Genomic DNA, 15592 nt, shown 5'->3' on the forward strand with positions numbered 1-15592 from the left:
GCAGTTAGTTATCTACAAGGGAGAACCCGTAAGACTGGCAGCTGATTTCTCAAAAGAAACTATGCAGGACAGAAGGGCTTGGCACAAAATATTTTACATGATGAAAACCCAGGATCTACAGCCAAGAATACTTTATCCAGCAAAGCTATCATTTAGAGTCGAAAGACAGATAAAGATCTTCCCAGACAAAAATAAGCTAAAAGAATTCATCGACACCAAGCCAGTATTACAGGAAATCTTGGAGGGACTTCTTTAAGAAGAAAAAAACATGTATCAAAAACAGGAATAAAGAATGGTAACAACTACATTCCTATCAATAAGTACCTCAAATGGAAAAGAATTAAGTGCTCCAACTAAAAGACAGAGTGGATGAATGGAAAAGAAAACAAGATTCCTACATGTTGCCTACAAGAGACTCACTTCAGATTAAAAGACACACACAGACTAAAAGGAAGGGGATGGAAAAAGGTACTGCCTTGATGGACCTAGAGGGTATTGTGATGAATGAAATAAGTCAGATAGAGAAAGACAAATACCACATGATTTCACATACATGTGGAATCTAAAGAACAAAATCAACAACAACAACAACAAAAAGAGAAACAAACTCATAGATACAGAGAATATTTTGAGGGATACTAAACAGGAGTGGGGTTGAGGGGGATGGTGAAAAAGGGCAAAGGGATTAAGAAGTACAAATGGAGAGATACAAAATAGTCATAGCGATATAAAGTGTAGCATAAGGAAAACAATCAATGATGTTGTAAAAAATATGTAAGGAGGAAGAGGGGTACTAGATTTAGTGGGGTGACCACTTCATGAGTTATATAGATCTCTAATCACTATGCTGCACAACTAAAACTAATATATTATTATATGCCAACTATAATTGAAAAAAACTCATTGAATTGTACAATGTAAATATGAGCAACTAATTGTCTATTATACTTCAATAAAGCTGGGTGGGGGAGTAAGTTTCAAAAAAAAAAAACAGAACAAATTAGGTGGATTTATGCTTCCCGATTTTAAAGCCTACTACAAAACAATGGTAATCAAGACAGTATGGTACCAGCATAAAGACAGACATATAGATCAATGAAATAGAATTGAGAGTCCAGAAATAAACCCTTATGTTTATGGTCAAATAGCCTAATTTAAAAATTGGCTAAGGATTTGAATAGATATATCATCAAAGAAGATATATAAATGCCCAATAAGTACATGAAAAGATGTTCAACATCATCAGCTACAATGATATAAATAAAAACCACAATGAGATACATTTCACACACACTACAATAGATCTAATAAAAAAGACAGACAATAACAAGGGTTGGTGAGGATATGCTGAAATTGTACCCTCTAATGTCATTGATGGGAATGTAAAATGGTGCAGTCATTTTGCAAAACAATTTGGCAGTTTCTCAAAATTAAACATAGAGTTGCCATTTGACCAGGATTCCACTCCTAGGTATATACCAAAGAGAAATAAAAACATAGATCCCCACATAAACTTGTACATTAATGTTCATAACATTACTATTCAGAATAGTCAAAAGTTAGAAGCAACCCAAATGTCCATCAACTGATGAATGGATAAACAAAATGTGGTCTATCCATACAATGGAATATTATTTGACCATAAAAAATGAAGGACTGATAAATGCTACAATATAGATAACTCCTGAAAACATGCTTAAGTGAAAAAAAGCGAGTCACAAAAGGACCATATATTGTAAGATTCCATTTATCTGAAATGTCCAGAATAGGCAAAGGTACAGAGACAGAAAGTTGATTAGTAGTTGCTTAGGGCTAGGATGTGATTAGGAGGGGAATAGGGAATGAGGATTAATGGGCGCAGAGTTTGTTTTAGGAGGAGCAAGACTGCTCTAAAATTAAAGTATGGTGATGATTGTACAGCATTGTGAATATATTAAATATACTTAAAAACACTGAGTTGTGAACTTTAAGTGGGTGAATATTTTGGCTTGGAAATTGTACCTAGCTAAAACTGATTATTAAAAAGAAACAGCATTGGGCACATGGTGAACTCTTAATCAGTATAAAAAGCAAAAATGTGTTCTGCACTTGAAAGGACTTTGTGGAGCTTATCTCACATGATCCTGTCAATCCCTTATGAGGAAGGCTTCTGTTATTATCCTCAGTGTACAGGAGAGGAAACTGAGACTCAGTTTATGGAACTTGCTCATGATTACACATTAAGATACAGCAGGCAGGAACTGGAACACAAGTCTCTCTGACTTCAGATCCCAAGCCTTTACTGTTTTCCATAGACCATGTTGCCCCTCTAAATCTGGTCAGCGTAACTACATTGAGTGGGTTCAATTTAGGCCTTAGCGGCTGCACCTAGAAACTGTGTATCAGCTGGAGGAATAGTAGGTAATGACCCTGTGAGACTTAGGGAAGAAGTACTCTAGGAGAGCACTGAGCCAGGAGCTTGAACTATCAGTTCAGAAGGTCTCTACTCCTAGGCATTGATCACAGGTCCTAGAGATGCACTGGGTGCTAATTACCTATGAGACAGCTGAACAATCTCAATAGGCTGCCATCGGAGGTGGCTCCCAGGGGCATGTTTAATAAGGAGGTGGTGACTCCTCTCAGACAAGGGCTGGAGGTCTAAGGGTGGCTTCCCCCCCTGCAAAATGGAAACATCTCCCAATACCAGGCTGTCAAGGCCAGGTGATGCACAGCCACTCACTTGGTACTGTGATTTCTAGATCCGAGGAGCAGCATAGGGCTATGCGAAGAAGAAAACGTCCCTGAAGAAGCCTGGATCTCCTCCAGACAGAAAGTTAGAAATGCCAATAAAGCCAGGTGTGTTCAGCTGATAGCTGAGACAGCATAACTTCCAGATTGCAAATCTGTAAATTGCTCACCAGTTTTTCCCAAGGAGATGCCTTAGTCTATCCCTCTGTACTCACCCACTCTGAAGACTGACTTAAAAAAATGCTTGCAAAGAACAGGATGGTGATCCAACTGGATCTATATTGAAAACTATATTATACACACACACATATATAGTCAACACGACATTGAAACAACCGACTTTCTATTGGCCTTGCTATATCCTACAGTCCGAAGAGCATTACTGGTCACAAGGACAAATGACCTAGAGGCCTTGCAAGAACCTTGTGTCCTTTCTAAATCATCAAAAATAAAAGAGTCTGTTATGTTCGGTCTAGCTTTAGCACATGCTGGGTTTTCACTATTTGAAAATTGATAAGACATGTATGGGATATGGAATAGCCATTAACAAGAATGTTCGATTCACCAGAACAAACTGTTTTTTAACTATGAGAGAAAACATAAAGTGAACTCCTCCTCCAACTGTGACTCCAATTGGGGCCTCCAGTCTTATTTTTCTGGATTTCCCAGGAATACAGGGAGCTCAAGGCTAGAGAATGATGGCAGCTGCTTCTGGATTTCTTATCACCCCAGTACAGGCTGAAAGTTGGCATTTGTCTGAGACTTTCTCTAAGTTGCATCCTTAAGACCAGGTGCTGTTCTGTTGTGTCAGTTGAATTTCCTCTATACAAATGCAAAGGTACTTACTGTATTGGCATTATCTCTTTAATTGTCGGTCCACATTCTCTCATTAAACTCTGTGAGGGCAAGGACCATGCCTGTTATTCACAGCTCTATCTGCAGTGCTTGGCACATAATGAGTACTTGAGAAATAGTTGTGAGTGAATAAGTGAAAAACCTACTTTGGGAAAACTACCGATAACGCCCAACAGGTAATCTCTTCCGTTCCACACCCCCATTTTCCTTTTTTTTCTGGGTCTCAGAGGGGAGGTGATGCTTTTTCTTTTACCAGTCACTGGTTTAACAGCATCCTTTAGGCCCAGTCAGCTGAACATTGAGTTGAGTTGGCTGGCAGCCGGCAGCTGCTATGGACCAAGAATACAGACCTGGTTAGAGAACCTAGGCTCTGAGTGGGCTGGAGTTTTAGCCCTGAGAGAAAAGCCCAGGTGAGGTTGGTAGAATGACTGTTCCCTATAGGCCTTTCCTAACCATAGTTGGCACTGGGGCTTCTGTTCTGGGATGAAATTTAGAGCTGATGGAGGAATTCATTTCAACTTTGTACTAGGAACTCATGGCCACTCACTGTAATCTGGGTGGAGGTCTCCTCAGTGGTGTCACTTGCTTTCCCCCTTTCTCATCCTTGGGGCCATGGATAAGATGTGCACACCAGCCCCTTACTGGTAGAGCCATGAGGCTCAGCCTTCCCCACCCAGCAACTCAGCAACTAAAGGCCAAGTACTGGGCCCAGGCATTGGTCCAACCCCCTGGGAAAGTCAAGCCCTACAAACAGTGGTGCATCTGCCTCCTGCCTCCTGCCTCCTGCATGGACAGAGTGTCCCTGTGCTAGAGGCAGCCTATGACCCCAAAACTCTGCAGGCCCAAGGACCGGGGCTCTTAGGAATCAGGGAGGGGCTCTAAAGCTATGCCTAGCATTTATAGAAGTCTCCTTTCCAGACTGCAATACCTCTAAGAGAATCTAATGAAATTGATTTGATTTTGGAAAAGCAACATGGACACAACATGCAATGTGGTTGGTAAGACTTAAGGGACACAGAAAGCCCTGACATGGTGCCACTATCGCCACAACAAAGGGAAGACTTAATGACAGCACTGGCTAGAGTGCGGATGGGATGACAGAAACACCTTGGAAGGCAGGGTGGGACTACAAAGCCACCTCAGGGACTTCTTAAAATGGACTCCCCTCTAAACAAATCTCAGTTCCACATCTGGTCCTCAGCTGGGCTCCAGGCTTTTTCTTCTGCCTTCCCTTTTCCCTCTCTATCCTACTTAGTATAATTTACTTATGTGTGATGACAGAGACAAAGACCACAGGTGATACTGAGAGTGCTCATGCTGGCTTTGCTATCATTTGGCTATCATAGGTTTGATAGTATGTATGACCACCCACTTCAGAACCATTTGCCTGGAGATGTGTGGCAACCTGGCCCTCTGGGTTCTTTCTATTCCAAGTCAGTTATTTTGCTTTTTTATGTGGCCTCCTTCATATGCCTTGGGGCCACTTACTCTTTCTCAAATCTGTATTTGGTGATTGCCTTCTAATTCCTGTGGACAATGTTATGAGATGTACATATGGGCTTGTCATGATGTCTGTGACGAAGAGATAATGAGGTGAGAGGGTGTGTGTGGGTATTCAGGCCACTGGGTGCTGGAACATCCATCAGGCACGTGTTTCTACTCTCAAACTCCTCAATCTAGAGCATATGTGACCATGCTGCAAGGCAAGACAGCCTTGAAGAGAAAAGAAATAGACAAGCAGCAAGGCAAGTAGATGAAGAGACTTCAGCATGTGAGGAGGGTGACCACTGGGTGGAAAGTCTCAGTTACTGCCTGTGATGTTTGGGTGTTGGGGTTGGGAAGTACTTACTACACTAACTTGAGCCTTAGGTCTAATATGTGTACTGAGAGTACCTGTTCTATGGGTCTCTTCCTTTTCCTCCCACTTTGGTTCAGGGCAGCAGTATTAAGACTGGGCCGATTTTTTTCCAAGGCCCGTTCCTGATTACCATAATCAGGACAGCTCTGAGTGGTAGCTGCACTGAGCTGTTTGGGGGCTGCACTTGACTTTATTCTTAGTGGTCGTTCCCTCCTATCTATCTCCAAGCCTCATGCTAGACTATACTCTGGGCCTGGAAAGTCTTCCCTACCCGAGCCTCACATGGCCTCTTACTTCAGGCAGCTGTCAACCCCCCCTATAATGAACAGAAGAAAAGTTTTATCTTCATTTACAACCTCTACTCAATTAAGCCAGAACACCCATGCATCCCTTCTAGATCGATGTACCTCTAAAGCTTTGCCTTAGATTCAGCGTGATTCCTTAATTGGTTCTATTTATTGCTTGTTTGCTATTTTTATCTTACAATTGTTCACTGACTCAATTGCGATGTGTTGTCACAGGCATCCTTTGTAGGACAAGCCCATCTGAAAGCCAGCTGTCTATTCCACTGGCTTGTGCCAAGTGGGACACAGTGGTACAGCCTCTGCTCCTGGTAAACTAGGTGCTGGCAGAATGGGGTGAGCACTAAGGCAGTGGAGCTCCTCCCTCCATATCTCCAGGGTCCAAAGGGCCTCTGGCACACCAAAGACTGAGGCTGAGCCCTACCTGCCTTGATCATTGGAGGTGGAAGAGGCTGGCTAGCAGGCCTGGAGAAGACCATCTTCCTGGAATCCAGCAGGAGGCGGCAGTACCCCGCAATCAGGCAGGCAAAGTTGGTGGCTTCGAGCCACTCCATCAACAGCACCAGAGGCTGGGAGAGAGATGGGAAGAAACATGAGGATACCAGAAGGAGGTGGGCAGGTTCAGTTCGCTGGAGAATGATAGTGAAGAAAAGATGACTTGCATGGTTAAGGGAACCAGAGTTTCTGAACCAAAAATTGAGGCACGTGGCCTGAGAAATAATTTCTTCCAATCTGAGAATTTATTTACAGTAAACTCTTATCCAGGTATCAAAACTAAGTCAATCATTAATTATACATTTAATGAATCACCTTTATTGAAAAAGACTAAAATTTTATAATATTGCATGACTGCTGTGTGGCTGTTTTGAAGGTTGTCAAGGCTCAGCAGATGCGTGGGCCAGCTGGGAAAGCTGGGGTGAACCTGGGAGTCAAGGCTAGATTGGGGAATATCCTTGATGGAAAGTTTCTTGATTGCATAAACTATCTCTTGCTCATCTTTCTAACCCCCTACACTACCCAGAACAGCTTCCAGACATGGACACTCCATTCAACCAAGTTCTCACTGTGGCTTCTGGGCCAAAGTCTTTCTGGTCTGCAAGCCTGCTCAGACGTTTATGCTTTCCTCTTTTTCCTCTGTTTCCCAAAATGTTCTCAAGATGTTAATTGGTGCTCCTTAAAAGGGTTCCTTGGTCAAATATGTGTGTGAAACACTGGGTTAAACAAAGCTATATAGACAGTTGTTCTTACAGAAATTCTCAAATCCTTTAATATATTAAGGTGCACTGCGAAACTTCAAGAGGGAGGCTTTAGTATTCGAACTTTTCTAAATTATTAGATTGAAAAAATCTATTTTCATAGAATATCTCATGGTGTTCTCAGGGTTGTTGTTGTTGTTTTAACCCACTTTGGGAAATACTAGCATACTTTGTTGACTTTTGTCCTTGACCTTAAATCAGTCAAATTAATATTGGGATTAGCTAGTTGACTGCTTCAGAGATCTGGCAATGAAAAAACAAAAATGAAAAATCAGCACATTTTCAATAAACCTTCCCAATGTCTATATTGTAACTTTAAAAGTGTGGAAGTCAGCCATGAGAGCATTCTCCCTGGGACAGGGCAATGGCTACCATATTAAGACCTCTAAAGACTGGCTGAAGAGGGAGCCATGGGGCCATGGGTTGCCTTCACTTTCGAGAATTTGCAGACCAGGCATTAAGAACTACAAGAATTAAGAGGAGGGAATGAGTCTCTTCTCTGACCAGTGAGAAGTCTAGGCAAGAGGTGATTAGGGCCTCCATTCGGGTAGTGGCAGTAAAAAGGGACATCATGAAGACCTGATGGAACTTGGTCACCAACAAGACTAGCCTTCTTTGGCTGGATCATCACCTGGGAACCATTCTGAATCCATATCAGCTCAGCTTTTAGCTAAAGTTGCACCTATTTTCTTTGCTGTCTCCCAGGATCCCAACACATAGCTTGAGTTGAATATTTTGTAGTTCATACAGACCAGGGGTTGGCAACCCTTTTCTGTAAAAGGCTAGATAGTAAATATTTTAGGCTTTGTGGGCCATACAGGTTCTGCCATTGTAGTGTGAAAACAGCCATAGATAATCTATAAGCTAACCAAATGGGTGTGGCAGTGTTCTAAGAAAACTTTATTTACAAAAAACAAGTGGTGGGTCAGGTTTGGTTCGCGGGCCATAGTTTGCCACCTGATTTAGAAGTGAAGCCTCCTTCCAGCTAAATACAATAGTTTGCATTCATTTTCATACCTCTCAGCTTGTTTCATTTGCCAACAGTAATCGCCTTCTCATTTGGAAATTCTTCTCTTGGCTTCTGTTTCCATGAGGTGATACTGTGTTCTGGTTCTGCAATCTCTGAACATTCCATCTTTCTCTTTGGCTGGCTCTTCTTGCACAACCTCCCCCACCCAATCCATGTCCTGGGCTGAGTCCTTAACCCTTAGTTCTTCATCATCAGGGCATCGACTTTCACCTCTGTCCTGGGGATTCCAAAATCACCATCTCCAGCCTATTTCCATCTTGAGCTCTTTACCTATCTCAGAACTTGTACGCTGCAATGTCTATATCACATGATCTTCTGTTGGATTGACCCTATCTTGAATTATTTAATAGTTATTGTACATCCAATTACACTACATGCCACAGTAAGGCATTTGGATTCTGTCCCTTAGGCAATGAGTTAGTGATGCTTCTATGGAGCTCAGGCAATACCATCAGCAAGAAAAGGAACAGTCTGTACCCAAGGACCAATGGTTCCTTTCTCCAGTGAAAAATGGACCAGGATGAGATGTTACCTTTAGGTCATTGTTAGAAAGGGGCAGAGTGGGTGTTTGTACCTCTAGTCAATGGATGTTTCTCAGTCACAACAGAATGCTCAACTTTGTGTACAACAAAGTAGGGACAGAAGGGAAATGGAATGGGGGTGGGGAAAATGAGATGCCCTTTTCTGCCTCACCCCCTGCCACCAATGGCAGAAGGATACACAGAGGTTTGGGTATGAATAGCTGCTACTACCATTACTATGAGGGCCAAAGACTCACTAGGTTTGCCTCAGGAGCCTTCACAAACATCACAGCTATTCCTGATACCACTGCTCTATTTCAGGCTGTCATCATCTCTCTTCAAGGCCAAAAATTCTCAAGGTATGTGTGAATTGGGTGACAAGTGTACTGAGATCCTGAGCCCCTCAGCTTCCAGATCGGGTACCTCTGGCCACGAGCTGCCTCATCTGTTTATTCTAGTATGCCATACAAATCATGGTATTTTCTGTGATATGGAAAAGGTGAGGACACACTTACTTCAGGACCTCCAATAGCCACCTGATTGTCCTCCCTGCCTCCAGTCTCTACCCATTTCTCTCCACTTTGTTTCCTGCTGTCTGAGTCACGTTCTAAAATACGACTCTCCCTGTCACTTAAAATCTTAAATAGCTCATCACCTAAAAACCACTGCTTTCAAATGTCACACAAAGCCCTTTATGACCTGGACTCAATTTATAGCTCTAAGCATATCTGTCATTAACTGCCTGCACCCTCCTCTCATCACGATTTCTCATCTTATGCAACAGCAATGACATATCATTCACAATTTGCCAGAGATGCCATGTTCTTGTACCCCTTCATACCTTAACCTATGCTAGTCTCTCCAGTTGAAATGCTCCTGTGCCCCACTCTGTCCACACATTGGCTAGATGGCTCATGGACAGTAGTGCCCATGGAGAGATGCAGCCATTCATCCCAGAACAGGCCCAACACATTTCTGGACATCATGGCACTTATAATCTAGCAGGAAATATGACATAAACCAAATAATCATAGAAATGAACAGGACTGCAAGGTGTGATAAGCACTATGGAGGAAACGTACAGAGAGCTATCAGAACATAGAATGTCCTGGATCCGTGTGTGGGTAGGTGGGTGTGAATGTGCACATGTGTGACTAATTTGGTTTCAGAAGCTGGAGAAAGATTCTCTGAGGAAATGGCATTGGCTGATAAATAGAATGAGAAACCATTTAACCAAAATACAGGCTGACTGCTGGATGACTGATGGACAATCTGAGGACCAGTTGGCTGCAGGGCAGTCTGACCCACTGATGCCCTGGCTCACAAGCTGGTTGTAGGACAGGAAGAATACCTGACAGCCTAACAGCCTGACATCCTGACCGGTTAAGCTGTCTGGCTGACTGGTCTGCTGGCTAATGGACAAATCAGAGGCTAAGTGACTAACTGGCCGATTGACTTAACTTTCCGACTTCAACTTTCCCTCTTATTTCTTAACCCAATATAGCCCAATGTTAGCAATAAAGCAGCATGAAAGCAAAATCCTGTGCATAGAGAGGGCCAAGCACATTCCCAGCTGACTTAGCACAGTATATCAGGAACCTCTCTTCTGTATCCCTGCACAGCCAAATGGGCCACAGCACGGGGCAAATGCAGCTTGTAAAAGGAACATAGATGTACTTTTTGCCAGTAGGGGTAAAAATCAAATCAAAGGCAGGCAAGCAAGGAGGTTGGATAGATTTTCTTAGAAACCTTCAAAACCAACATTTTCTTTTAAATATGATTTTAATGATCATGCTGTCTAATGTAATGCTTGTCCCTACAGAATGCACTAGAGCAATAAAGCTCAAACATGAGAATAGGAGACACACTGGGTCACAAGAAATCCCTTGGGACATTCCTTTGATGGCTTCTTTTCTCCCCTTGTGTGCTTCTGTGGTAATGGGATATGGTAATGGCCCAGAGCTGTCTCAGTCCCAGACTGCTGTCTCTTGAAGAAAGATATTTGCACACTACCTCATATGCCCTCCTCTAGGAGCACATAAGCTGAGTGAAAACTGTAACTAAATATGTCCAGGCCATTTTCAAATGGAGAAGGAGAAAAGGAGAATGGAGTCAGAGGCATGGCCGGCCATGAGAGGGTACAGTAGGGATTAGTTTGGCATGCTCTAGCCCCATCTCCATCCTGGGGTGCTCTGGGGGCCCGAAGGTACCTAGCACTTTGGGATGTCAATTAAGGAGGGGATTGGTCCTGGAGTAACCTCAGCTCGCCCTAGCATCCCTGAAAACAGGAAAAGGATGGGAATCCAAAGGCCTGGAGGGACAGGGGTACAAGATTATATTCCTTGACCTCACAGCACTGGGAAAGGCTAATTGGGCAAAGCCAGCCAATTTGGGGGCAAGGTATAAAAACACTTTAAGGCAGTGGTTCTCAGGTCATATGTACATCAGAATTACCTTTAAAAACCTATATACCCCAGCCTCACCCCCAGACATTCTGGTTTAAATGGTCTGAGAGGAAGGGCTCTGGTATCCAGTGGTTTTTAAATCTCCACACATGATTCTACTATGCATCCAGAGCTGAGAACTACTGCTTTAAGTGAATAATCTTAGTTTCACCAGGCCCTTCCAAAATATTCCCAAAGTGGCATATCTAGGAGGAAGTGGGCCAAGTCTGACTTCTAACTTCCATGCTCCTTGTTAAGGAAATTCAGACAGTCTTTCTTCATGTACCCTCTGCAGTGGTGTGCTGGTAAACATTTAACAACTAGTTCTCAAAGGTTCTGATTTCTGACAATTTCCCTAGTGTACATACTCCCACCATGGCCACTTTCAAGTTATCAATGAGAGAACGCTGAACCCAGAGTTGGAAGAGATGTACCCAACTGGCTCTTAAGCAACTGCGTGAGCAGCCTACAGCATGACACTGATCCCAAAGATAGACTCCTACTAAGACCAAGTAAACCATTCTCCAGTAAGGAGCTGCCAAATCCTTCCAATTGTGCAGATATACGGGGAGAGGCACCGCTCAGTAACTACAGACACTGATGTTATCAAGTACCTCCAGGAAGCTTCCTTAATCCTCCAGCCATAATTAATTTTGCTCTCCTCTGTACACTGACATACTCTTGGTACCTAGCCTATGGTAACTCCTTTGGTATGCCATTAGTTGACGAACTTCTTTCTCTTTGACAAGACAGTACGCTTCTTGAGGGAAAGAATGTTTTTCCAGGTTTTTTCTTTTTCTTTTTTTTTAATCTTTGTCTCTCTCAGTGGGTTTAGCATGATTCCTAGCAACAGTAAGTCCATACTAAATGATATAGTGGTGGGAGGAAAAAAGGAAGAGTGAGAGAGAAAAAAGATCTGGGTTTCCATTTGACAGCCGATTTATATGAGAAAGGTATAAATACTGCCCTGTTCATTTCATAGGGAACTGACATGTAACTACTGGTGCACACAGCAGACATCTCTGATTACAAATGCATCAGATTTTATGTAACCAAAGTTGGGTGTGAGCAGAACATTTATCAATCAAATCATATCTTTAATGAGAGCCTCCTACTTGAAGGAATCTCTCTATATATTCATTTCCTGTTGCTTCTGTACAAATGAACATATACCTGGTGGCTTAAATAATATACATCTATTATTTTTAGTTCTGGAGGTCAGAAGTCTAAAATGAGTCTCACTGAACTAAAATCAAGGATAGGCAGGGCTGCATCCCTTCTGCCTTCTGGAAGCTCTAGTGAACAATGGGTTTTCTTGCCTTTAGCTTTAAAAGGCAACCCGCATTCCTTGCCTCATGGTCCCTTCTGCTATCTTCGAAGCCAGCAAGGTCAGTCTGAGTCCTTCTCACACTGCAGTGATCTGACTTTCTCTTCTGCCTCTCTCTTCCACTTATAAGGACCCTTGTGATTACACTGGGTACACCTGGATATTCCAGGTTAATTTCCCTATTTTAAAGTCAGCTGATTAGCAATCTTACTTCCATCTGCAACCTTAATTCCTCCCTGCCATGTAACATACCATATTCATAGGTTATGGGAATTAGGGCATTGGCATCTTTGGGGGGCTATGATTCTGCCTACTGCACATAACTCTTTCTACAAAGTAGAAACATTATAATGTAAAGTGAATAATTCTCCTGTGGTTTTTCATATGTATTTTAGTGGTTGCTTAAAGGAGAGCATACCTGAACTATCTGCCACCTGATGGTTGCATCGTCTAGGCAAAATGCAACCTTCTCCTAGCCCCCTTCATTCACCAACAAGATCTGTTTATCACTTAACATAGTCTCTCGCGTCTCCACCCACCCATGATGTGGACTCTCTGTGTGCTGCATGCATAGTGCCGTTCTTCAGTGCACCTGAGCTACGTGCAGCAGGTAATTAGTTAGGTACAATAAGATGTGTGTATTGTATGTGCAGGAGAGGAATGTGTATAGGAATGTGCATGTACACTCTTAATGATTCGACATGTTTTGCATTCATTCTTTCTTTTTCATTACCACTGCTGTCCCTCCAGCTCAGGCTCTGCCCTTATCACTTTACCCCTGCAGTAGCACCATGATCCCCTCCTCACATCCCTGGGTTTTACATTAGCCTTGCCCCCATCCATGGGGCACACTGGTCCAAATCAGCTTTCATCCTATCACTCCTCTGCTCCATGGCCTACAATGGATTCCCATTATTCTGTTGCATTGAATCTAAATTCCTCGGACTGGTCTTCAAAGCTTATAGCCAGTTTGTTCTGCCCACCCCCAATCTCCCCAATCTCTTTTCTTGTTATTCCCGTCTATGTGCTGCAGCCAAGCAACTATGCTTATCGACTTGCACATATGGCTTGCTTATTTCCGTGCTTGCTCTCTGCCTGTGAATACATGCTACTTCTCTCTGCTAATCTATGCCTATCTCTTCAAGATCCATCTTAACACTCTCTTGTGGGAAGCCAGTTCTGGTTAACCCCTTCCTGTTCTTTTGTTCCATGTTCCACACTATACTTATCTACAAAATTACTTGCTATTAACTTTATTGTTGTTTTGAGTTTTAAAAAATAACAGGTTTCATTTCTTGAATACTTATAATGTGTCAGGCAGTGTGCTAAGACATTCAACATACATTTTCTCATTTAATCTTGAATGAGAAACTTTTCAGATAGGCACTCTATTTTTCAGTTGAGGAAATCAGTGCTCAGATTAAGTTACTTTTTCAAGGCCACACAGCTAGGAAGTAGTAAAGCCGGGATTTGAACCTGGTCTGACTACAGAGTTCTATACATGTTCTGATGTTGTGTTTTAAAGCAGGTCATATGTCTTTGTGAGTCTAGGTCTTCCCAGTAAGAGTGTAGCCCCTCCAGGGCAGCATTCATGCCCACAACTGTGGTTGGATCAGCCCTAGAAATGAGAATAGTACTCCTTACTCAAGCAACACCCCACTGACCATGCTCTGCCTATTCCTCCCAGAGCACTGGACCCAGAGGTAAGCAGTTCTCAAACCTGGCTGTACTATAGAATCACCCAGGGAACTGAAAAATAAATAAATCCTAATGCCCAAGTTGTACCCTGATCAATTAAATCACAATCTCTGTGAGTAGGACCTAGGCATCTTTATTTTCCAAAAGCTCTCAAGAAAATTTAATTGTGCAGCCAATGTTGAGAATCACTCATATGACAAAGAAGAAGATTCAGTTGAAAAAGTTATTTCTCTGTTTTAAATTTGTTTTTATTTCTCAGGAAGCTTCATCTCCCCTGCATGTCTGTCTTTCCTCCCCCTTCCCTACCTACACATTTGGCTTTTTACCCAAAACACCTGAGAAGGGCAGCAATCATTGGCTGAGGAAGTGGTCACAAGCCAATTAAATATCAACTCTAGGTAGGTTCCTAAACCAATGGCAATCCTGTGAAAACACAGGTGGAAAAATTAACATATTAAAGCTTTCTGGATTTCACAAAAACAAAAATAAAGTAAATAATTTGCTCTTTTAGAAACAGCAAACTGTCCATCTCTTAATCTGCTAACATTTCCCCTTGGGAAATCTTTTAAGGAAGAAAAGTTGCACCTCCTCTAATAGCTTTCACCAGCTGGCAGGCCTGCCTCCCACCCACAGTGGTCACTGGGTGTTCAAACAGGAGAGCTATGGAGGGGGTGGCTGGCCATAGCTGTCAGGCTCTCCACAGGCGACAGCTTCTTGCCAGTCTGAAGGAGCTAATCTATGGGAAATGTTCTAAAGTTCCGAAAGAGGTGGACTCCGGGAGGTGAAATGGGGACTAGGCTCTACCTCTTCACTCTCTCCTTGGTTCTGTCCACATACTCAGACATCCCCTTCTCCATGATCCCAAGTGGGTGTGCCTATGGCAGGGCTCCCCAAATGGTGTACACATATACCTTTAGACTCTGGGACAGCCAGGCAGGGGTGCCAGAGTCTCTGGGGCTGGTCCATTTACCCCAGTATTCCACATGAATGTAATTTCCTATGTGTGCTACGACACAAGAAAGATCGGGAAGTGATGGCCTAAGGGTAGCTCCAAGTTCTCCGGTTCCCTTGCTCTCTGCTAAAGACCTCTTATGGGTTGATTTGATACTCCCTAGCTTTCCCTAAACTGGCTGACCTTAATATGTGGTCAAGATGCCATGTCCTACAAAGTTGAGATAGGAAAGAAAGATGAGCCCAAAGGGGCTCAGGGTCTGAACCACTTCAGAATAACTGAACCTCACCTGACAGGCTCAAACTCTTTCTCTTTAATTCTTCCTTTGTTCCCAAGGCCTGTCCCTGGGGAGAAGTAGGCTCCAAAGCCAGTCTTACCTTGGCATCCATGATGCTGGTCTCCACCCGGGCCACGCCCTGGTTCTCCCGAAATAGCTGGATCTTGCTGATCTTGCTGAACTCGGACAGCACAGTGGTGAGGTTGGTTTTGAGGTCAATAACATGGCTGATGCCGTGACGGGGTCCTACCAGGAGAGTAGTGGCTGACTGCTTCTCACCCTGGTGCCCAAGTGTGGTGGGCAGCATTCACGGGAAAAAAAAGGCAGAGGAGGTGGGGGAGGAGG

The 15592-nt window shown here is 43.1% G+C and overlaps 1 protein-coding gene across 1 annotated transcript in view; it reads right to left on the reverse strand.

Annotated features, from left to right (window-relative positions):
• The window catches only part of FRMPD3 (FERM and PDZ domain containing 3), a 61408-nt gene that overhangs the window by 11698 nt on the left and 34118 nt on the right, over positions 1-15592 (reverse strand). Inside the window, 2 exon segments of the mRNA XM_025048888.1 lie at positions 6167-6311; positions 15348-15527. Coding sequence (XP_024904656.1) covers positions 6167-6311; positions 15348-15527 — 325 coding nt within the window.

The sequence above is a fragment of the Pteropus alecto genome, unplaced genomic scaffold (assembly GCF_000325575.1).
Source record: "Pteropus alecto unplaced genomic scaffold, ASM32557v1 scaffold246, whole genome shotgun sequence".
Classification (NCBI taxonomy): domain Eukaryota; kingdom Metazoa; phylum Chordata; class Mammalia; order Chiroptera; family Pteropodidae; genus Pteropus; species Pteropus alecto.